Genomic DNA, 25,147 nt, shown 5'->3' with positions numbered 1-25,147 from the left:
GGGTATGGTAGTGGTGGATGGTATTGAAGCCAGTGGTAGTCGGGGCCAGAGCCAAAAGTAGGTGAAGCCCCTTTTCTCTTGCCTCTCTGTCTTCTACCCCTTTTCTTTTTCTCTCTGTCTTTCTGATGCCTCTTTCTCTGTATCTTCCTCTTAGCCCAATGGGCTTCTGGGAAGAGGTCCAGATCACTTTAGCCAGAGGTTTGAACTGATTCCTTGTAGAGAGATTTTGAAATTAGGCTGAGGACTGCATGCAATTAGGCAGAGGGTTGTACATTCCCCAGCTCTGGTTTACAACTTTGTCATCTATTTCTTTTGATTTTAAGACCAGAGGAAGACCAGAGAGAGAGAGAGAGATTAGTTAAGCATATTGTTAACCCTGCAATTGAAATAAATGGGACTTAAACATATTTTGAAGTTTCATTATCTTGAATCTGTATTTAAGGTTGGATACAATAATGTTGAGGAACAGGACTTCTTTGTCATCTCTTCCCCCTTGCACTCCCCCCCCCCCCAGCTACACCCTCTAAATCTGCTCTGGACAGTTCCCGGAGATCCCACAACCCTTCAGAGTGGGAGGGGGTGCAGGGAGGAGGAAAGGACACCGAAATCCCATTCTGCAAGCGGTAGCCTCCATTTGCCATGGTGCAAAGCTGGATTGAACCCACATAATCATCTCCAAAGCTGCAGCCAAATTGGACTTCCTGTGCTTTATTTTTAATAGGAGTAAAATAGGAGTAAAAACAGACTTCTCTGATACAACATGAATCAGTTGCATTTTATTTGATGCATTATTCTACAGAAGCTTTAAATAGTTTGACCAGGACGTAAATAGTATGTGAATTACTCAGTTTTCTCCAGTGCAGTGTACAAAATTAGAGACCTCTTCCTTAATTGTAATAAGAAGAATTAGAGAGAGTATGCTTTTGCAGTCTAAAAAGGCGTAAATGCAAGCAAAATAATAATTTAGCTTACATTTAACACAGCAGGAAGTCGGATAGAAAATAATCCTTTAAAGCAAAACTACTGCTATATTAACAACTCCAGAGATGTGCTTCATTAAATTGTCACAAAGTGTTTTTCCCCTTTGTTTTAATCTATGGATTTCTGTATTTCTTTATTTTTCTTTTCAAATGTGAATATATGACCTTGCCCATGATTGCCTTTTATGGTACATTTCTGTTCATAAATAATATTTGTACGATAATCCCAGTGGCTTGTGCACAATTCAGTTAATTGGATTTGAGAACTAACGCACATCTTTAAATGATGTTGGATTAGCAACATGGATATTTTCAGTATAACTCTGAGCTCCCTATTAAACAGTGACTTGGTTCACATGTAACAGCTGACTATGGGTTGTTTAAACCATAGTTAGTTAGTTGTGGCCAACAGAGTTAACTCAATAATTACCCATGGTTTATTGTTGGGTTAACTCTGGGTTGTTTAATCCATAAACAACCCAGAATTCTGGGTTTGGACATTACAATAACAACCTGGGAACATTTCTGGCTTGTTAAAGTGGAAGTGACAAGTGTGCAGGAAATGGCATGCTCACTCACTGCTGCTGTATCCTGACAGTTCCTAGATTAAACAACCCACAAATTGTTTTTACATGTGATCCAGGTCATTGATTTCTGACTGATCTTCCCCTAGGGTATGAGTCCACCACCAGTGACCCTCTGTCATACATTTCAATGTTTTCTTTAGTTGTGAATAATTCCTGGTGTTCCTCAGTCTTCCTCTACTGCTTGTCGTTCCTCATCATACATTCTACCTTCTCTTGTGGCTTGTGGGATATCCTTTAGGGCAGTTTTTTTAGTCTATAGTTTCAGGCTTAGGCATATGAACCAATAACTTTACTTTGTAAACTGAAGTATTTGTTGGTGGGAGTGAACGAACAGGTGGACGTGCATTCAAGCAGTTATTTATTTATTAAGTAATTAACAGTAAGAACCTATTGCTCATCTGTGGCAGCTTCAGGCCTTTCTGATATGAATTTTTAACTGAGAACCATTGTTTTGCGCAGGCATCAGATTCTTAGATGACAACCGTGAACAGAGATGGAAAAAATAAGTAAATCACAATCCTAGTTGACAATATCCAGTTTTTAAATGCATGGGATTTTCTCAGGTTTGGAGATTGTATATGTACATATGTGTTGACAGTGAGTTTGAACATTTCTGTGTATTCAACCTGTGTGTTGGGGTATATTTGGATGTATGTATGTGTAAATGCCTATGTTTGTGCATCCAGACATTCAGGAATCTAGTCACCATTGGCAGGTACCACCATTGGGAATCCTCTTCAGGTATTGGTGAAGAGGATTCCCAACAGTGCATATCCGTTTTCCTGAGGTATCATTTGTTTTGCAAGTTTGGAAAAGATTAAAAACAGCAGAATAATTTGCTGCTGCTTCTTTTCAAAACCTCAGCTCAGTTGAGATAAGGCTGTGTCGTTCTCCCAATGGTCTGTGCTTGCCAGAGGGTTCAAGAGAGAAACAGGGATTTTTCTCAGGGCCAAAATGGGACTTACTAATATACATGTATGGGATTACACTGTTAATCTTACACACACACAGGTCACTCACTCACCTCACTCTCACATACACTCTCAAATAATTTATAAATAGAATTAAATTTGTACAATACAAGTCAGGATGGCCAGAGGCTTGTCTTCATAGTTTGTGTGGCTGCCTGTTGCTGCAATGCATGTGCTACACACACGTTGCTGCCTGCTCTCATCATTGCTTGAGAATAATCCTGCTTGTTTCTTTGGTGATTGATTATGGGTATCTGACTCAACAATCACTTTTGCCATTACTCCAGAGGGGTCAAGCAAGCTCATATATAACAATCAGGTATGTCTGGACTCCCCAGTGCCCTGCCTGTGCCTGAATGAAAAATGATGTCTTGGAGGAGGAAGGGGCAGGAGTGAGCATGCACAATGTTCTGCTCCTTTGCACATGTGCAGTGATGTTGCTGATGTTTGCACATGTGCAAATCAGCACATTCCATTGAATGGAGAGGAGAAGAGTGTGTAGCAACACATACTTTGCCAGCAACATTAAAAACCGATTGGTTGTAGGACGGTACACTGCTTCAGCCTGAAGCCCGAGTCAAAGTGGGCTGCTTTGGGCCACTTTGAACCCCGTCCGAGGCAAAGAGGAGGGGGCATGAAGCAACCCGGAGCGGGTCAGGGGCTCTCAGAAGCGCCTTGGTGCGCTTTGGATTTTTGGCACCCCAGCCCAGCCATGCTGGCACCTCTGGGTCCTTACCTGAGCCGCCATCATCATTGTCATTGCTGCCACTGCCTCCATCGCCTCCGTCTCCACGGCTGTCATCACCACTTCTCTTGCAGACACCCCCATGCCACCGCCGTCATCGCCGCTGCCAACTCCTGAGGCCTGGACGCGTGCTGGCTCTTCCAGGAAGTTGCCATTTTTAAAATGGCAACTTCCTGCCGTAAGAACTGGCACGCGTCCAGGCCTCAGGAGCTGGTGGCGGCTGCGACGAAGGAGGCGGCGGCAACAGAGGGGGCAAGGAGGCAATGGAGGAGGCAGAGGAGGCGGTGGCAGTGGCCCAGGTAAGGAGCTGTGAGTTTGCATGGGGGCGTCAGGGGGTCCGCGAAGTGGGATTCAGCCATCTGAATGGGGCCAAGTTGGGTTGGGGGCACCCCAAATCAGCCCGAGCCAAATCGGGCCTGCCTCCGAAGCCACGAAGCAGCTTCCGAGTCTGTTCGGGGGGTCGCTGCACAGCCCTAATTGGTTGTTGCATCTGGAATTGAGCAGCTGGGAATTTGTAGGAGAGAGACACAGGTGGGGCTCTGCCCACTCCCCACTCTAATGGACTCACTGTGCTTGGAGATGAACTTTCTGGAAAGGCAAGCATAGACTGAACTTTAACTGGGAAAAGTTCTATTTTAAAACTTTGGTTTTGGAGAGGGGTTGGATCAGAAAAGGGTTAAACAGGGTATCTAGAATACTAGTGAGCTTGCTATGGATGGTGAGTGTAAAAGTGCAGAGTGCAAAGGGGGAGGTCTGCATCCAAATTCTGGGTGTAGGTCCCTAACCTTAACAGATGCTGATGAGTGTTCAGTGTGTTTAACAGTGCCTTGGTATGTTTTTTCCCCTCTTTAAGGCTCTAGGATGGCTTGATAGGATTAAGGATTGGGCAGAAGGAAGGCCTTTGCATATTCTGGAGTTTCCATGGCCATTGTATTTGAGTGTACCCCCATCTGTTGTGTACACCAAAAGGGATCAGCCTATGTCCATCTTATTTATTGCCCTGAATGTCAAAGCTTTTATTTGACGTCAGTAATGTGGCTTGGCATTTTTTCCTAGTGTTTTATTTTTCAGCAGAAAAATTTCCATTTCATAAGCTCATTAGTAACAATGAATGGATGTCAGTTGCAAATACAATATTTAGCAAGCTTGGCAGTTTCGAAGTTGTAATTAATGTTTCTTTTAGGTAATTGTCCCTAGCAGGTACGTGAGAAAATACATATATGTGATAGAAAGACATATATGTCTCAGTGTGAAATGGAACTAATAAGTAGTGACAGCAAAACTGACAGTGCTCCAACAACCTAAGTGAAAGAGAGTTGAACTCTGTTGAAAATAGATGAAGTGGATGTCAGCATATCATGCACAGTTCTTTGATTTGCTACAATTAATTAATGAGTGCAGTCTTCTTAAACCAGATGCCTTCCAGGTGTGTTGGACTACAGCTCCAAGTATCCCCAGCCAGCCATGCCGTAGTCCAACACATCTGAAGGGCACTAGGTTGGGGAAGGCTGAATGAATGTGCCAACAGTTTTCAGTACCCGCTTTTTTCTTACATTTAAACAATGTAAGGGGGGTACACCCTATTGTCTTTAATTTTTCATAAGAATTCCTGTAAAAAAATTCTACTTAATATAACATTAAATCACATTAAATGTGCTTTATTTTTTTCCTCAAAGTATTTCAGGTAATTGTGGTGTATTGAGAGAAAAAAAATAACATAGGATACTTTTAGCTTTGTTTACTAAATACAGTAAAATAAACATGCTGAATTAGATCCCTCTAGGGCAAACTGGAAATTTTCCAGTGCAAATGATCCAATGCAAATTAGGCTAATTCAAAATGTTTTGGAAACCCCATATTACTCTTTGACATATCTTACCTGAACAACATGGAGTTTTCTAGAGTCAAAGTGTTAGGAGCATACGTAAAACAGCAGCATGGCTGAGCTCCTTAGCAACAACATGTTTGTATTGAACATGTCTGTTTCCCCCCCCCCCTTTTAAATAACAGCTCTGATTAGAATTGGGACCTTGGGGAGGAGGGTTAACCTGACAAAAATCACCCCTAAAGATGCTATTCATCCTAGGAGGGAAGCTGCCATTGGCACCAATAGCAGTTTCCCTCCTGGGACAAATAGCATCTTGGGGGCAGGAATCATTGGAACTGCAGTGTGGGAAAGGGTTTACCCCGTTCTCATGCAACATGATCACCCTCCATGACAGCTGATATTTAAAAGAAAAAGATACGCGTATTAATTGCAATCACACATTTAATGCGTCATCTAGTTGGACCCTGAAGTGTGCTGTTGTTTGCAGGAAGTTAAAAAGAGAGAGACTCATACTGTTTATAACCTGCTCCAAACTTCAACAGAAATGAGAATAGTTACTGTGCCCTCTACATGTGGATGAAAGTTCAAGAGAGAAGCAGGGGTTTATTTCAGTTTCATTGAACTTTGGAAAAGGTACCAAACTGTAGCAAAAATGAGAGAAATCCCTACCTCTCGCCCAAACCTTCTAGCAGGTGTAAAAGGTTGGGAGAAGTATGGTGTCTTCTCCCGCTTCCACTGTTTGGATAGCAGGAGTTTCTGGTGCATCTTACCTTCTTCATACCTCAGCACAAATGACTGAAATCCTTGCCTCTCCCCCAAACCCTGTGCATATTCCAGAGACTTAGGGCAGGGGAGGGGATGGAGTTAGTGATTAATACAATTAGATGCTGGTTAGTAAGTGCAGCCAATATTTGTAGACTACTGTGTATATCTGCATATTTATTCTTCTATGCATAACCAATAAGGATAGCAGTTAATGTCATAATGATTTTTTGTTGTAGAGATGGCGGGGGTTTGTAAGAGCTGTGTGGGTGGGGTGTGGAAGTTGGAGGTAGTGGAGATTATCAGGCAAACGTATTTTCAGCGCCGTACCTAGGCTGATCAAGTATCGTATTACCAAAGGCCCAGAAAGCTGGTGCTGTTCAATTGTGCCCAGTCAGTCTTCAGCCTTACTCAACAGCCTTCCCAGAATAGCAGACACTGGATACAGAACAGTAATTTGCTTGGGAATTTGCATCCAAATCTGTCTTTTTGAGGAGGGGCCAAACTACTTCTGTTTGTTCTCCTTGCCACCCTCCCCCCTGAGAATAATTTATTATACTAACAAGGATATTCATAGGTCCAGTTTGGAAGTAATGAGTTCAGCAACTCCAGGCACACATGTTACATCTGCAGTGGGTCCTATTCAAGCTGACCTATAAAAACAGGACAAGGCTGAGCTTCTGACAGCTAACAGCCCACAGTCTAACCAAACACAATTTTTTTATCTGTATAATTGATGGCAAACTTGTAAGAACAAGTGAAGGCAGATTGTATTTAAAAAACTAGACTCAGTCCAGAATGGCTCTGCTACATGGCAGAACTTGCAGATGCAGGGGCCATAGAGAAGGGGAAAAAATCATTGAGAGCATATACAAATGGAAATTGCATATTTCCTAATGCTTCTTAGACAGTTAATTGTTGCATGTAACTGGATGAAATAGAGCATTTTAGCAATGGTTGAATCAAAGGTGTTACTGCCTAGAGAACATAGTATGTATATTTTAATGCAGGCATGGGCAGATTTCATAGCTGCAGGACACACTCTACTTTTTGCTAGAATCCTGAGATTCACCTGCCAGAGCTAAGTGTAAAATAGGGGCTTGGGTATTGGAGGAGTCAGATTCAAAATGGTGGCTTATGGGCAAAGCCAGTGCTTGATATAGAGTGGGGTAGAGTACAGTATCATCCTACTTCTTTTCAGGTGGGCCTAAAACCATTCCTTTTCAGTGAATGTAATTGAATCTACCCTCATTTGAAACAAAAGCATCCCTTCCTTCCTTCCTTCCTTCCTTCCTTCCTTCCTTCCTTCCTTCCACTTCTAGCACAGGATAGATCCAGTTACCAAGTGCACCTCATGAGCACTGGCATGACCTGCATATACAAGTAAAACTCAACATCTGTGTTTATTGAAGATCAGTGATTCAACAGTCTAATTTAGAAAGAAAGGTTTTTGTTGTTGCCATTGTTAAACAATTGGGAGTCAGAAACCCATGCTAAAATACTGTGAATCATCTAGTGATTTCCAATAAATGCCAATCTAGCTTCTGCCCACTCTGTTTTAATGAACGTTTGAAGAAATATTGTGCAAACATGTAGGAACATTGGGACATCATGCAAGTGGACTTCTGCTTGCAGAATGGTATTTCCCCTTGCTCTCCTTCCCCCTGCACCCTCTGTACCCTCCTAAATCTGCTCTGGAGGGTCATCTGACCCTTCCAGAACAGATCTGGGGAGGCGCACGGGGCTGCAGGGATTAGGGAGAATACATTCTGCCAGTTGTTTCTGTTCCACTGGCAGACAGATGGCATTGGATACAACCCAGTGTGTACAAGATTCTTGGCTCTTCTTCATGGTCTCTGTGCATCACACATATGGGCTCTGCGCCTGCATGGAGCCCCATTCAGGAAACTTCTATAACAGAAACTTTTGGCAGGAGCCCTCCCCCACGGTCCTAGTGCACATGTCCCTAGTGGGTTCCCTCCTATTTCCTCAGTTCTCTTTTGATCGCCATTGTGGTAGCCTTGTAGGGAACTTTTCTTGTTGTTCCCTGTTCATATTGGAACTGCTGAGGTGTTTTTTTCTTTTGTGTTTGCGATCTCCAAAATCGCCCACAGGCATATGGCTGTGAGGGCCCCATTTCAGAAGTGTTCTGTTGTGGCAGCAAATTGGAGGCCGACTGGCAATAGGGATTGGATAGGATCTCCAGTTTCCATATTCTCAGACTACTGCTCCTCAAGTCAGATAGATCATACTTCTAGTTTATACGAGCATCTCAAATATAGATCCCAGTCGCTGCTTTCGGATTCAGATACACCTTCATGCTGGGACCTGCCACCCTGATGCAACTACAGTTGTGAGGAGCTGAATTCTGGGTATGGAGGGCAGACACTGCACAAATATTACTGAGATCATCCTCACTATCCCAGACCCGTCTCCCTTGATCAGTTCTGACACACTCCATTGGCTATGGTTTCTCAACCTCCGCCAAACCAGGAATTATTCCTGACTCCTCCAGTCCTGCTGCCACTGTAAGGAAAACCTGGAGGCTAAAATTTCAGGGACCCTGGTATTGGATACCTAGGCACACTTACTTTAAACAGCCTCAGCTTGACTGATGTTATAGGTGAGGTTCTTTTGGGGACTGAGATTGAGTGTTCACATTCACTCAGATTCACTTAAATTCTACAAATAAGGACTAAAACAAAGACATAAGCTAAATGCATTTATTAAAGAAAGATAAAGAAAAATAAAGTTTAACAAGCACACAAACCTTCCACTCAGCAACAAAGCAAAGATAAGGCATACTCACACATCCTACCATTCACCTTTGTACTTTACCAGCAAGGGGATCCTCCTTTTTCTGGCAAAGATTTGGAACTTTCTTCACAATACAGGACCTCATAGAGGCCCTGTAACCACGAGAAAGTCACTCTTGTCCATTTATTTATTTATTTATTAAATTTATTAATCGCCCATCTGGCTGGTCACCCAACCACTCTGTGTGATGTACAAAATGTATAATAAAACAGTTTAAAACAATAAAATTCTACAGTAAAAACACCATATATCTAAAAATATCCTAACCCACCCCAAATGCCTGCCTGAACAACCACGTTTTTAATGCATGGTGGAAGCTCATTAAAGAGGGGGCATGGCAGTGTTCCCTAGGGAGGGAATTCCACAGAGCGGGGGCCACCACAGAGAAGGTCCCCTCCCTCGTCCTCACCAGTCTAGCTGTCCTGCCTGATGGGACAGAGAGAAGGCCATCCAAGGCTGATCTTGTTAAGCGGCTGTCTGGTATTGCTGGAGGCACTCCTTAAGATAGGCTGGACCGGAACCATATAGGGTTTTCAAGGTCAAAACCAACACCTTGAATTTGGCCCGGAAAACAACTGGTAACCAGTGCAGCTCCTTCAGCACTGGAGTGATGTGATCTTGCTGGCGGTTGCCTTTAATCAGGCGAGCTGCCACGTTCTGTACCAGCTGCAGCTTCCGAGCCGTCTTCAAGGGTAACCCCACGTAGAGCGCATTACAGTAGTCTAAATGAGAGGAGACCAGGGCATGTACTACCGATGAGAGCAGATGGCCGGGAAGGTAGGGGCGCAGCCGCCGTATCAGATGGAGTTGATACAGCGCTGTCTGGCTCACAGCTGACACCTGAGCCTCCATGGACAGCTGGGAGTCCAGAATGACCCCCAGGCTGCGGACCTGGTCTTTCAAGGGTAGCTGTACCCCATTCAACACCAGGTCAACATCCCCGAACCTCCTCTTGTCTCCCACCAAAAGTACCTCGGTCTTGTCAGGGTTCAGCTTCAGCTTATTCCTCCCCATCCAGCCACTCACCATTTCCAGACATTTGGACAGGGATTCTACGGCCAACCTTGGTGAAGATTTGAATGAGAGGTAGAGCTGCGTGTCATCTGCATATTGATGACAGTGCACCCCAAACCTCCTGATGATAGCCCCCAGCGGCTTCACATAGATGTTAAATAGCGTTGGGGAGAGGATGGAACCCTGTGGCCCCCCACAAGTGAGTGGCCACGGGTCCAAAACCTCCTCTCCCAGTGCTACCCCCTGGTACCTGCCAGAGAGGAAGGACCGGAACCACCGCAATACGGTGTCTCCAATGCCCAACCCCTCCAGGCGGTCCAGGAGGATACCATGGTCAATGGTATCAAAAGCCGCTGAGAAGTGGAGGAGAACAAGGAAGGAGCATTCACCCCTATCCAGAGCCCTCCTGGATCCATTATGCATGAACTTAAATACTTGTTCAAACTTGGTGATCTCTTTCTTATTTCATATTCTAAAATTGTTTATTTTATTGGTCCAGCTCATCCCATACATCCCATCTTATGACATGTTTCCCAGATATCCCCTCCTATCTCTGACACATCTTGTTTACAACGAAACAGGTCTAAGTTCTCCTTTTATGTGGTCAACAGCTCCTTTTTTCTTCCCTTTATTTCCAGACTGGGAATCCCAAACCACAACGTGTTCTTATCTATGACCCCTTACTTTTTACTCAATTTCCTTATAAGGAAGACACAGTTGGAAGGTTGTCAAAACATATCTTATCAGCAAGCTTCTAATACAGTGGATCTTGCTCCCCTAGTTGCCCCATTACACATTAAAGCATTACCCCCCCCATAAGCACAATCTCTTGCCCCTTAAACTCTAAACTCCCCATACCTCATATGTACCCAAATGTAAATTGCGAGGCCCAAGAAAATCCCATCAACAACAATGAAAATCCCATCAACAACAATCCCATCCCATCAAACAACCCATCAGTCGATACTGACACCAGGCCCATGGGTGATGACATCTGTCCTGCCATTGTCTGCTCCAAACTCAGCAGATGTAGACTGTGGTGTTGCCCATTCCGTCACTCTCCACACTACTCCTGAGCTTGTGAGTTACAAGGTAGGATTATTATATTTTTACCAGCGTATGCTCCTTTACAGCAGCAAGAGCAGCAGACGTTAGCAATGACAATGTTTATCTCCATTCCAGGAAAAGCTTCACCTATTAATTTCTGTAGATCAAGTATGTTAAACACGTAGGACTAGGCCAGACTTGTATTTTTTTTATCAGTTGGCTGCCCTTCTTCAAGCAGATTTTAAGGTACTTTTTATATTAATCATGTTTTCTTATGTAGGAGAATATATAAAAAACTGGAGGCCAAGATACTTCCTATTGAAGACAGATGGCTCTTTCATAGGATATAAGGAGAAGCCTCAAGATGTGGATCTACCATATCCTCTTAACAACTTTTCAGTAGCAAGTAAGTATATTCAGTAACCACTTAAAGTTTGTTTTAAAAGATCAGCAAACTCATAGTAGAATGAAAAAGCTTTTGAAATGCATAAACTGTCTATGTTGTCTCTTTAAAATTCTTTGAAATTCTTTTTGATCCTACTAGGCTTGGAACCATTTGAGATGCCCCTAAAAATTGTTGCTGCTTAGGAATTGAAATCCCATAAATCCAGCTCCTATAATTTGAATTCTTAGCTTTGGGCAGTAATGTTGCAATACTATACACACTTACTTAGGCATATATCTTGTTGAACTCAATTGTGCTTAATAAACATGCGTAAAACTAGCTGTAAGGCTACAATTCCATTGCAAGTCCCATTGAATTAAGCAGGACTTAATTCTGTGTAATCATGGACAGGATTAGACTGCAATCCTAAAACAATTTACTAATTCACTGTGTAGTTTTTGGATTGTCAGATGTCATAAAGGAACTGAGACACTGACCGTGTTCAGACCTAACAGCAGCGTCCAGTGGGAAGTCGTAGGTTAATTAAACCGTGGTTTGTTCTTGGATTAACTTGGGGTTGTTTAACCCACAAATAATCCCAAGTGCCCCTGTTCGGACATCACAGAAACAACCTACGAATGCTGGATTTGTAGGTTGTTCCAGGAAACCAGAAGCAACTCATGCACAGCACGAATCTCTGGAATTTGTGGGTTAATTAAGCCAAGAATTGCCACCAGACCCCTCCATTATGTCCAAATATGTTGGGGGACTTCAGTATACATTCGGAGGCCATCCTTGTGGGGGTGCCTCGAGACTTCATAGAGATCATGACTTCCTTGGAGCTGCACCCTATTCCAACTGGGCCCACCCATGCAGCCGGTCATGCGTTAGACCCTGTGTTTGTTTCCAGAGAGGTGGGGAGTGATCTGGAAATTGGGGGTATATCCACCACCCCCTTGTCATGATCAGATCACTGCCTGGTGGGGTTGGACTTCTTGGATCCACTACCCCTCCACAGGGGTGGAGGACCCATTAAGATGGTCTGCTCCAGGCGTCTTTTGGATCCAGATGGATTCCTGACTGCACTTGGGGATTCTTTGGAGCATGCAAATGGCCCCTTGGTTGAGACCCTGGTGGATGGCTGAAATGCTGCAATCACTGGGGCGTTAGTCTGTGTGGCCCCGAACCGCCCTCTCCCCCTGAACAGAGCTCAGACTGCACCATGGTTCATCCTACGGTTGCGAGCTTTGAAGCAGGAGGTGAGACGGCTAGCGCGCTGGTGGCAGAAATCTCGCTCTGAAGATGATCAACACAGGTTACAGCTGTAGATTCAGACTACCATGTGGCGATAAGACCAGCAAAAAAGAATTTTTATGCTGCCTCTATCACCTCTGTCCCAGGAGGCTGTTCGAAGGGGTCTGGAACCTGGTCGGTCCAGTTGTTTCGGAACCAATGGAGCATTCTAAGGCCTCCTGTGATGAGTTTGCAAAGCACTTTGCAGATAAAATCGACCAGATCAGGAGTGCTGTTCTGTTCACTGTGGATACAGTAAGTGAATGAGGGGTAGCCAACGGCACTGTTGTGTGGGATCAGTTCCAGCTTCTTCCTTCTGAGGAAGTGGACAAGTTGCTTTCATCTTTAAGGCGGACCACCTGCTTACTTGATCTTTGCCCATCTTGGCTCATTATGAGCTGCAGGGAGAGACTTAGGGAGGGGATCAAGACGGAGGTGAATGTCTCCCTTGAGGAGGGAGTGCTGGCATCAGTCCTCAAGGAGGTGGTGATAAGACCACTGTTAAAGAAGCCCTCCTTGGATCCCCAAGACTTGAACAACTTTCTCCAGGTCTCAAATCTGCCGTTTTTGGGCAAGGTGATTGAGCAGGTGGTGGCTTTGCAATTGCCGGCACACTTGGAAGAAGCTGATTATCTGGATCCATTTCAGTCAGGCTTCAGGCCTGAGCATGGGACAGAAACAGCCTTGGTCACCTTGGTGGATGATTTGGGGAGGGCTCTGGATAGGGGCGAATGCTCCTTCCTTGTTCTCCTCAATCTCTCAGCAGCTTTTGATACTGTCGACTACAATATCCTCCTGGACCGCCTGGAGGGGTTGGGCATGGGGACACCGTATTACAGTAGTTCCGTTCCTTCCTCTTTGGCAGGTACAAGAAGGTAGTTCTGGGGGAGGAGACTTCATCCCCTTGGCTGCTCACTTGCGGGATGTTGACCTGGTGTTTAATGGGATGGGGCTACCCCTGAAGGACCAGGTCTGCAGTCTGGGTGTCATTTTAGACTCCCAGTTCTCCATGGAGGCTCAGGTGTCAGTCGTGAGCCAGGCAGCACTGTACCAACTCCATCTGATACGGCGGCTACACCCCTATCTCCCTAACCATCTGCCCCCATCAGTAGTTCATGCCCTGGTCTCCTCTTGCCTAGACTACTGTAATGCGCTTTATGTGGGGTTACCCTTGAAGACAGTTCGGAAGCTGCAGCTGGTGCAGAACGTGGTAGCCCGCCTGATTAAAGGCAGCCCTTGGCGAGATCACGCCAGTCCTGAAGGAGTTGCACTGGTTACCAGTTGTTTTCCGGGCCCAATTCAAAGTGTTGGCATTGACCTTTAAAACCCTATATGGTTCTGGCCCAGTCTGTCTCAAGGAGCGCCTTCAACAACACCAGGGACGCCACTCAACGAGATCGAGCTCGGTAGGACTTCTGTCTGTCCCATCAGCCAGGACAGCTAGGCTGGTGAGGAATAGGGAGAGGGCCTTTTCTGTGGTGGCCCCCACTCTGTGCAATTCCCTCCCTAGTGACCTCCGCCATGCCCCCTCTTTGATGAGCTTCTGCTGGGCTTTGAAAACCTAGCTGTTCAGGCAGGCATTTGGGGTGGGTTAGGGTTTTTTAGAGCAGCGTTGTTTTGTTATGTTGTTTTGTTCAATTGATTATGTAAATTTGTTGTATTTCGTGTTGTTATTCGTATTGAACGCTGCCTAGAGTGGCTGGGTAGCTGGCCAGATGGGCGGCTAATAATTTAATAATAAATAAATAAAAATCTAATGAATAAATAAATAAAATAGAGCCAATGAAGCTGTTAATGAGGACGCTCTTATTGCCTGGCCTCAGATCTTATTACAGTTCCTCCATCTATGAAACTTTATTCCCCTTATGCCTGAACTCATGATGCACATGAATTCAGCTTTATTAGACAGGCCGCTTAACAAGATCAGCCTCGGATGGCCTTCTCTCTGTCCCATCAGCCAGGACAGCTAGACTGGTGGGGACGAGGGAGAGGGCCTTTTCTATGGTGGCCCCCACTCTGTGCAACTCCCTCCCTAGGGAACTCCGCCATGCCCCCTCTTTAATGAGGTTCCGTCGTGTATTAAAAACGTGGTTGTTCAGGCAGGCATTTGGGGTGGGTTAGGGTATTTTAGAAATGTTTTTACTGTAGAATTTTATTGTTTTAAACTGTTTTATTGTATGTTGTACATCGCCCATAATAATGTTGTACATTATTATAATAAATAATAATATTATTTATTAATAATAAATAAAAATAAATAAAAATCCTGCAGAGCCCATCCAGTAAGACACCATGATCAATGGTGTCAAAAGCCGCTTACATGTGGTGGGACGGACTGATTCAAGCATCTTCTCCACATCATCAGGCTGCAACAACAGAAACGGATCCCAGGAAACATAACCAAACAGAACACTGGACACCTCCCCAGACTCTACGATAACTGTGGCATCATGTTCTGAGTGAATATGAGCAACTTTCTCCTCAAAGTGCCTAGCAAATTTATCACAGCAAATGACTGAGAGTTGCAATCCCAGTTTCTCTGAGCCTGAGCAAGATCCCAAAAGGCCCTTCACCACGTGGAACAATTCTGCTGGGCGACATTTCGAGGATGTAATAATGTATAATAACATTTTTTTTTTTGCCATCCTTGCTGCCGCATAATAGGGACAATGCAGAGTCTTTCTTAATTGTCAGTCGAACTCGCTCCAAGATCTGCACCACCTGCACTCTAGCTGTCACCCAGCCTGTTTCATTGCCCGTAGATCTTCTGTAAACCAAGGTGAATTACAGGCTCCACAGCACCTGAGTGGGTGCTTGGGAGTGATTGTATCAATGGCCCTTCCCATCTTACCATTCCATAGAGAGACCAAGGCCTCAACTGAATCGCCAGCCCTATCAGCTGGAAAATCCCTCAGAGCATTCAGGAATCCATTGGATTCCATAAGTCTCTGGGGGCGGACCATTTTAATCAGTCTCCCACCCCTGCAGGGAGGATCTGCTATCTCCAATCCAAACTTCAGAAGGAAATGATCTGACATGACAACAGGGTTGTTGAACCCTGCACCCCCCCTCAAAAAAACCCAGATCATCCCTCATCCGCCCAACAGCAAAAACCAGGTCCAGGGTGTGTCCTGCCACATGTGTTGGGCCAGTGATGTACCGAGACAGCACCATGGTTGTCATGGTTGCCATGAAGTCCCGAGCAGGCCCTGTCAGGATAGCCTCAGTGTGGATGTTGAAGTCCGCCAGAACCACTGTCCTAGGGTTCTCCAACACCACCTCTGAGACCAGCTCAGTCAGCTCAAGCAGGGAGACTGCTGGGCAGCAGGGTGGGTAGTACACCAGCAACATACATGTTCTGTCTCTTTGGCCCAACACAAGACCCTCAAAACTGGTGCTAGGATGGATGGGTTTCCTCATGAGGGAGATGGAATCTTTATGGATGACAGCAACTCCTCCCCTCTGACCCTCCAATCTAGGTTAGTGCTGCACTAAGTGCCCAGGTGGACAAAGCTGAGACAGATCCACCCCACCCAGTTCATCCACCCAGGTCTCAGTAATGCACACCAGGTCAGCCCCTTCATCCACAATCAAGTCATGGATAGTAATTGTTTTATTATGGACTGATAGGGCATTCAAAAGCAGCACCAACAGATCAGAGGGTGGGCTGATAGGGCAACCTAGATTTTGAGGTATGGGGGAAAGACTGAAAGATGGGACGGATTTCAAGTATCTGTCCTGCCTTTCCCTTACCTGACATGTCCAGCCCCTAACACCATACCTCCCTCTGCCTGAGATTACTCCAATAGAGGCACCGCCTTTCTCCCCCCTCCCTTGGGATTCACCTAAGCACTTCGCACCACAGTGAGAGTCTTCACAAACTGCATGGCTGTGGTGGGGGCTCACCTTCATGTCCAAGGGGTGGCAGTGTACCCTACATTAACAACTGGCTGCTGGTGGCATTCACAAGAGAGGGGATCATGCGAGCTGTCTCCCTGATACATCACCTTCTGTGGGACATCTGTCTGGACTGTCTCTACCTGAAAGAAGAGAAATCCCACTTGAAGCCAACTCAGAGGATCCAGTTCATTGGGGCGGCCTTGAATGCTACAGTGGGCCAAGCATTCCTTCCTCTGGACTGTGCATCAACACTGAATCATAGAATCATAGAATAGTAGGGTTGGAAGGGGCTTACAAGGCCATCAAGTCCAACCCCCCGCCCAATGCAGGAATCCAAGTCAGAGCATCCCTGACAGATGGCTGTCCAGCCTCGTCTTGAATGCCTCCAGTGTGGGAGAGCCCACCACCTCCCTAGGTAATTGGTTCCATTGTCGTATTGCTCTAACAGTCAGGAAGTTTTTCCTGATGTTCAGCCACAATCTGGCTTCCTGTCACTTGAGCCCATTATTCCGTGTCCTGCACTCTGGGATGATCAAGAAGAGATCCTGGCCTTCTTCTCTGTGACAACCTTTCAAGTACTTGAAGAGTGCTGTGATATCTCCCCTCAGTCTTCTCTTCTCAAGGCTAAACATGCCCATTTCTTTCAGTCTCTCTCTGAACCCTCTCCAGTTTGTCTGCATCCTTCTTAAAGTGTGGTGCCCAGACATGCTGTACAGGAGAGTTATCCACTCAGAAAGTGTGTGTCCAGCAGTTATTGGGACTGATAGCAGCTACTACTGCGGTAGTGCCTTTTGCACAGTTGAGGATGAGGGTACTCCAAAATTGGTTTATTTGGGTTTTCAACCCCCTTTGGGATGCCCGTCACACTCATCTACTTGTACCCTGGGAAGTAGCAAACTCTTTGGTGTGGTGGATGGATGTTTGCAATCTGGGTGTGGGATGCCTGTTTCTCCAGCTTTCCCTGTCTTAAATCCTTACCACAGATGTGTCTGTATAAGAGTGGGGAAGTTCACTGTGGGCTGTTGGAGATGCAGGGGATGTGGACTGAGGCAGAATCAGGTTGTCACATGAGTTTCTTGGAATTGCTGGCAGTTGAGAAGGCCCTGCTGGGTTTGAGACCAATCTCAGAGGTAGCTTGGTTCAAGTAGTCTTGGACGATACCACCACCATTTACTACTTGAACAAGCAAGGGGGTACAAAATTTCTTCCTCTGGTTGATATAACTTGGAGGATCTTTGAGTCATGCATCTCCCTTTGGATTGGTCTAGTGGTGGAGAACACCATAGCCAACTGGCTGAGTTGGACCTCCTGCATTTCCCATGAGTGAGAACTATACAGAGCAACCCCCACAGACCTCTTTCACCTTTGGGGCACTCTGAAGTTGGACTTTTTGCCCAGGTGATTAATGCTATTTTCCTGAAATTCTGCAGCAGAGCAGGGGTGGATAAGAAGTCCACAAAGGACGATTTTGTCTTCCTGTGGACAGGAACGCTATTTTATCTTTTCCTGTTCTTCCCGTTCATTAAAAAAAACTGCTCGCGAAGGGTATAGTTTGTATCCTGCTCACACCATGGTGGCCAACCTTGGTTCGCCCCTCTATTTAAACTCCCTGGCTTCCATCGATACCAGACCTGATCACATGGGATTGAGGTAAGATATGTAGTCTGGATCTTGACACGTTACAACAGATGGTGCGGAGGGTCTATGAGACATTCTTATGCCTGTAAGTGAACATCCTTTTACTCCTTTGCTGCCACTCATTCCTTTGACTCCGTTTGGTGCCAGTTGCACCAAGTTTTGCAGTTTATCTTGTCTATTTAAGACAAGGGTTTAAATTTTCTTCCCTGAGAGTGTATCTGTTGGGTATTTTTGCGTCTCATTTGATTGATCTAATGTAAAAATTGTTCTGTGGGCCTTGACTGCCAAGTTGTTAGAACCCATTTGTGATGCCAGATTTCCATCTCCTGTCTTGGAAAATGGCCTTTCTGGTGACTATTACAGCAGTTCACCAGTCCAGCAAACTTTGTGCATTGCGTATAGATCTACCTTATATTACTTTCCATCACGATAAGGTAGTGCACGGTCCTGACGTTACATTCCTGCCCAAGGTGTTGTCTGAGTTCCATTTGAATCAGGACATTGTACTCCCAGCTTTCCTTCCATCTCCTTCTACCCTGCTTGAGTAGAGACTCTTCATGCCCTGGATGTTTGAAGGGTGTTGGCTTTCTACAAATCGATGACTGAGCCCTTTTGTCAGCCCCCTTGCCTACTTGTGTGCTATGGTGACATGTGGCAAGAACTCCCAGTGTTATCTCAGAGATTTCATCCTGGGTGGTCCACGTAGTTAAGTTGGCATATGAAGTGATTGGCCTTGAGTGTTCTGGTCCAATCCAAGCTTACTCGACTTGTGGTATGACTACATCAGTGGCATTTGGGAAAGGAGTCTCCCTTCCTGAGCTATGCAGAGCGGCCACCTGGTCAAAACCATCAACCTTCATCAGCCATTACTGACTTGATGTACAGGCCAGAGCAGACTCCTCTTTTGGCCACGCAGTTCTGTCTGCTGTCTTGCAGTAGGACACTAACCCGCCACTGATAAGCTAGCTTCCCGCTTGGTCCCTGCTCTCCCCCCCTCAGCAATTAGGCTTTTAAAAAGCCTCCCTGGATGGCAGTGGAAGCTTTTAAAAGGCTAATTGCTATATGCAGGGGCATTTTTTGGAGGGGAGTCACTGCTGGGGAAGGAAAGAATAACCCCACACTCTGACATACTGCCCCCAATTGCCCCCTTGCAGCAATTAGGCTTTTTAGAAGCCCATGCAGACAAGCACAAGATTGAACTTACCCTACAGCAGTAGACAACACTTCTGGACCTTAAGTTGCTTTGTAGAATAGCTCCTTAAGGTAAAAATAATTCTAAAGATTTGCATTGTAGCCTGTAGTCTCTTATTGGATAGTTAAAATTGTTTATGTAGTATGTGCGTTTAGCAACTTTAACTTAAGTCAAAGCTACATGTTACGTAGATGTAAACTAACCATACATTTAATTTTACCTCCATAACATCAAGGACAATTTATCCATGACATCATGGTACTGTGCATTTCTGTGCTCCCACCGAGCATCATTAGTTGCTGCTGGCAGGGAAACATGGAATTCTGTGATGTCAGGACATATGTAAGTTGTCCTAGAACTTAAGGGAAGAATGGAATTAACCTTTTGGCAGAAGCTAACTTTTAAAAGTAATGTGTAGCTTTGGCCTGTGTGTGTGTGTGTGCGCGCACGCCTATGTATGTATATACGTATATAATATATTTATTCTTGAAACAGATTGTTCTTAATAATTGCAAGAAATGTTCATGTGAGAGCTTTGAAATACTAAATGTCCCCAATGATTGATTGGGAGAAAAACCTAGGCTGGAGGTTAAATGGTTAAACACTTAACAATTTAAAGTTTAAACTTTTAATAAATTCTGAACAGATGATACATTTTTGGGTATACTTTTCTTTGTTTGTTGTTTGGTAACTGGCAGGTTTTAGGCCGTCTTAATTGGCTTCCCAGCTTTACAGAGTAATTACAGCTTCAAGCAAACTTTCTCATCTGTGGTTCAGAATGGTGTAAGATAAACAAAATATTTAGATATACAGCTTGTAGTTAAGAGTTGTTCAGGAGAGTTTAACATACCTATGTCATTTACAGACTAGTGCAATTTTCGTTTCAAGCTGACAGTTACAATATTGAATTACAGTATTTTTGAGTGTGCAAAAGAGTTTAGGGATATGATGAAAAAAATCACTGGGCAGTTTTGCACATAAAGTTAGACCATGGTGCTATGGGTAGCCCTTCCCAAGGGAGATTAGAATGAACCTTGGTGAGACTCAGGCTTACATGCTGCCCTCTCCCCTCCCCTGGCACGACTGCAAGGACATTGGAAATGTGCATTTCTGCTTTTAAACTAATTGAAATTTCTTGTTGCATCTAAACTGGAGGAACTCTCATCAATTTAAACTCATGCTGAACAGAATATTCTTCTCAGTTTCGTGGGAGCAGCCATCCCTTGAGAAGGAGGGGGGATAGTCAGTGAGTTGGGGGGGGTTCTAAAAGCATTCATGGTGGGGGCAGCCATTGGAAGAAGTTATCCCTCCCCCCTTAGAATGCCCCTGGGAGTGTTTATCATCACGTAACTTTGTATTAAAATGATGCCATGTTCTGGCCCAGTGATGCAGCTGAGCTGCAGAGCTTTTTTTAAAGTAAAAACAACCTCAACAAAAGAATTAGAAAAGCCTTAGCCATGCCATGTTTAGAAGAGAACCTCCACCCCACAAAAGTGCTTAGACAACCCCCCCCCCAATATAAACGTGACATTGGACTGACATTTTTTCCCACTGCAACAAAATACTGGAGAAAAATGGGATGAATATTGGAGCCCAGCTCTAGGACTGGTTTGTTCAATCAAACTATGATTTGTGAACTTTGCTTGTTAACAAACCAAATCTGTATTTCCAGGTTGTAGATAGATGGCTAACATGCTGGGAGTGTCTGGCTTTCTCCTCTTTTCAGTGATACTGTAGAGTTCCAACTGTTTTTAAATTGAGATTTAGTTTTTAATTACATTTGTTTATGTATAGCAGCAAACCTGAAGAAGAGATGGTGGCAATGTTCACTTGGTAATGTCCCAGCCATGGCTTGAACATTCTGAGCCAGTATTGGTTCTGCAGCTTGATATAGTGACCTGGGTCACAAGTAACGACAACCCTGAGTATGTGTTAAGTATGGCTTGTTGTTGAATTATGGATTGTTGCTGGATCATGAGTTGTCATTACGTGTGAACCTTCACTATGGTTTAACTATGGGATTGTTCACACATAATGACAACCCGTCGGTTTAATGGGGATGCATGAGCGTGCTGCCTGCAGCACGTCCATCTCTTCTGCTTTACTCCACAACCCACGATTGGCTACTCCCGTGCATGACTTCTGAACCCAGACTGCTGAGTTGTTTAGGGGCTAGCAACCCATCGGTTAGCCCAACAATAAACCATGGATTAACCACTGGGTTGTTTAGCTCCTAAACAACCCAGCAGTCTGGGTTCCGATGTCACATTCAGCAGGACCAATTGTGGGCTGCTGTCTAAAAGCAGAAGAGGCAGCCTCTCTCCCACTTGTGCACATCGTTTTTTAAACCAATGGGTTGTCGTTATGTGCGAACCAGGTCAGTGGGTTGTTAACCGTGAGCAACCCAGAGTTCACAACCCAACAACAAACCAGGGCTTCTTGTTCTGGGTTGTTGGTGGTTAGTGACCCATAGTGAAACCATAGTGCAGGGTTTGCATGTAACAGCAGCCCACAATTCAACAACAAGCCATGATTCAATGACAATCCATACTGACCTAATTTGCACTTAACAATAATCCATTGGTTTAAAAACTGATGGGTTGTTGTGCACGAGTGCATCTGGCTCTTCCATTTTACAATGCAACCTACGATTGGCTCCTTCATAGGCTGTGCAATGTGATGTGCGAACCTGGACCACTGGGTTCTTTAGGGGCTAATCAACCCAATGGTTAACCCATCGTTTGTTGTTGGGTTAATGGCTGGGTTGTTTAGCCCCTGAACAACCCAGTGATTCATTCAGGGAATCAAGATACTGAATTATTAATTGTTAATTTTGAATTTTATTTGCTAATTGGTGCAGAGATAAACATGAATTGTAAGACATGGGAAGGATGAGGACAACGACACACAATGAATAACAATTTTGCAAAGATTTAACCACAACCAATTAAATGTGGATTTCAATACATAATGAAATGGGAATAAAGGGGGGGATAGAAGGGGGGAATAGGGATAATTAATGGATTCTATTAAAGAGAGGGGGACTTTACAATATTTTAAAATTATTTTTTAAAAATTATTTCTATTGGGGAAGAAAAAGAGGGGGAATAGATGAGTAGAGAGGAGTGACACATGGTCCTCGGGGCATTCCAAACAAGGAAATTGAGGGGAGAAAAGTGTGTGTGTGTGTGTGCGCGCGCGCGTGCATGCGCGTTCAGGAGCATGTATGTATACTCACACATATATAAAAGAAACAATAAAAATATCTGGACAGTAATGGAGAGAAAGTGAATTGAAAGCAGAGATTTGAAACTATTGGGGGAATAAAAATATAGAGATGAGGGAAAGATAGTAATTATGCAGCCTGTCATATTGGGAGCAAATTACTTCATTTAGTATATACTAATTCTGAGCTCCCATGTCATTCCCCTGGGTTGAGAAGACACATATGACTCTGCCTGAGCGTGAGGAGACTACTTATCTGGCTTCCTCTCCTGAGGTTGGACATCTTATGGCTTGTTTGGTTAATGGTATTGTTCTTACACGCAGTATATGGCAAAATGAAATATGGCTTACAATGGAATATGAAAAAGACAGCCTGGACAGGAGAGACATGCTTACGACCAAGTAGAATATTTATATGTCTGGTGACCAGATAAAGGTAATATCTTTTAATGTTAATGGTCTGGGCATGGTGATCAAATGAACAAGAATAGAAGCTGAAATACACAGGTTAAATCCAGATATGGTACTACTGCAAGAAATACATTAAAGGGCATCAAATCACAAACCGCTTAGGCACTTGATGCTAGGTGATCAATATCATGCAGCAGGGACATCAAAAGCTAGAGGGGTCTCTATTATATTGGTAACATAATGTCCTTTTGATGTAACAAACACCCTTCAGGACCCTAATGGCCGATATAGTTTTATCAAAGGAAATTGGAGGGAGTCAAACTCACTCTAGCATCCATATACACCCCAAACAGTAAACAATTGTCTTTCATGAAAGACCTCATAAAAAACCTTAATGCTTTCAAGCAGGGAATGGTAATAATGGGAGGAGATTTCAGTGAGGTATTTAATGAGATATTAGACAGGAACACTTCAGTGGTTAAATCCACTAGGACATCCGATCACCCATTAAACCTAATAAATTCAAATGACTTGATAGATTCTTGGAGGAGCTGGAAAGGGACAGAAAAAGAGTTCACTTTTTATTCGGCTCAGCACAGAACCTATTCTAGAATTGATTGCATATTTCCAGTGATTCTGGGTATGTGCATAAGTCAGGCAGCTATCTTAAAGATGCAGTTGGGTCAAAAAAAGTTTCTATTATTCCATATGCTGACGACATGATTTTATTATCTATCACTCACTCATATAGGTTTAAGTAGGCTACTGTCTAAGCTCAGTGAATATGGTGCTAAAGAAAGGTTAAATATTAATTAAGCTAAAACAAAGTTGATGGTGTTCGGAAAGAGACATTCCCACATCCGATGGTCCATTGATGGCCATCAGATTAATCTGTGTTGAGAATTCAAATATCTTGGCATTCATTTTACAGAAAAATCTTTCCTGGAAAGCTCATGGAGAAGCAACTAAAGTAATGCCTTAAGAACTATTGAAGCCATACTTAAATTTTATTGTACTGTGAGAGGTGGTTAGGTGATCCAGCTCTGAAAATTTTTCAGAGTAAGGTAATTGCCCCAAATTTTATATGAAGGTACAGTTTGGGGTTGGAATGATTCTCTAATAGTCAAATTCGAGGCCCTTCAAAAGAGATTTCTTAGAAGACTTTTCAATTTGCCTCCTGGCACTCCTGCTGCCTTGGTTTGGGCAGAGGGTAGTCTGCCCTCCATTAATGCTCGTATCCATTGTGCCTTGATTAATTACTGGAGAATTTTAAATGAATCTTCTGTCCGGGTTTTGCCTAAATTATGGTATGAACAGCTGTTAAATTGTAAATTCTGGAGCTCAAGATACTATAACTTACTACAATCCTATTTCACTTCAGTTCATGTACTTTCTACTCTGAATTCAAAAGAGAGGTTTTGTGAATGTATCTTTGGTCTCAGTGTTTTCCTGGACAGATAGTCTATTAATAATGCAAAATTTTCAAAATGGTATAGGCTCTACAAATATGACCACCAAAGAGCCGCCTATTTGACAAAGCTTACTTTCCCAAAACTTAGGCAAGCTTTTACGGCTCTTCATTTTCAAACTATGCCAACTGCTATGATTGATGGCAGATATTCTCAGATTCCTCAAATTCTAACATTTATGTATTTCTGATGCCTCAGAGATTGAAGATCTGCCACATTATTTGTTGTCCTGCCCTTTATATTCTGAACTAAGGTCTAAATTTCTGGGTTCTATTTTTTCTTATCTGTACTGTAACACTGTTCCAGAGAAGATTTTCTATCTTCTGTCTGATATAGATCCCACCGTAATTCACAAGGCCTCTCTCTCTCTGCTTTGACAGCATCGAAAATTCATGCAGAATTTATCTCTGATAATGCAGTTGACTGTTTTGGGGATGCCTTGTTTTAATGGTCTTTTAGCTGTCTTAATTTTCAGATCATAATTATCTATTTAAATGTGGAAGCAGTATATTCTAAATTAATTTAAATGAATTTAAAATAATGTACTTTGAATATATGCTAGTTTTAACCATTTTAGATTTTGACCTCATGTTGTATCTGCTCTGCATTTGTCGGTGCTGTTGCATACACCTGGTAGAAAAACTGAAAACAGCTGGTAGAAAAACTGAAAACTGAGCTTTTTAGGCTTTTATTAATGAACTAAAAACACACAAACCCCATGCTTTTGTATTTGGATAGGTTTGGATATGTTTGTAAATGTATTGGACGTTCTCTTTTTTATTTTATCATTTAAAAAAACATTATTGTGTTTGCACTGAGAGTGCAAATGTATTCACAGCTTTCTTTTTAATGAATTAAACATTTTAGGCATATATTATGGTGG

At 43.7% G+C, this 25,147-nt stretch overlaps 1 protein-coding gene across 1 annotated transcript in view; it reads left to right on the top strand.

The window, feature by feature from the left end:
- AKT3 (AKT serine/threonine kinase 3) overlaps nucleotides 1-25,147 on the top strand; it is a 232,442-nt gene that overhangs the window by 96,854 nt on the left and 110,441 nt on the right. Inside the window, exon 4 of the mRNA XM_084828246.1 lies at nucleotides 11,032-11,157. Coding sequence (XP_084684372.1) covers nucleotides 11,032-11,157 — 126 coding nt within the window. The remainder of the gene's footprint in view (nucleotides 1-11,031; nucleotides 11,158-25,147) is intronic.

Source organism: Heloderma suspectum, chromosome 1, assembly GCF_057233095.1.
Source record: "Heloderma suspectum isolate Gila_16-S chromosome 1, 16-S_ref, whole genome shotgun sequence".
NCBI lineage: Eukaryota > Metazoa > Chordata > Lepidosauria > Squamata > Helodermatidae > Heloderma > Heloderma suspectum.
The sequence above is the reverse complement of the archived record's forward strand: the minus strand, read 5'-3'. Positions and strand labels throughout refer to the sequence as shown.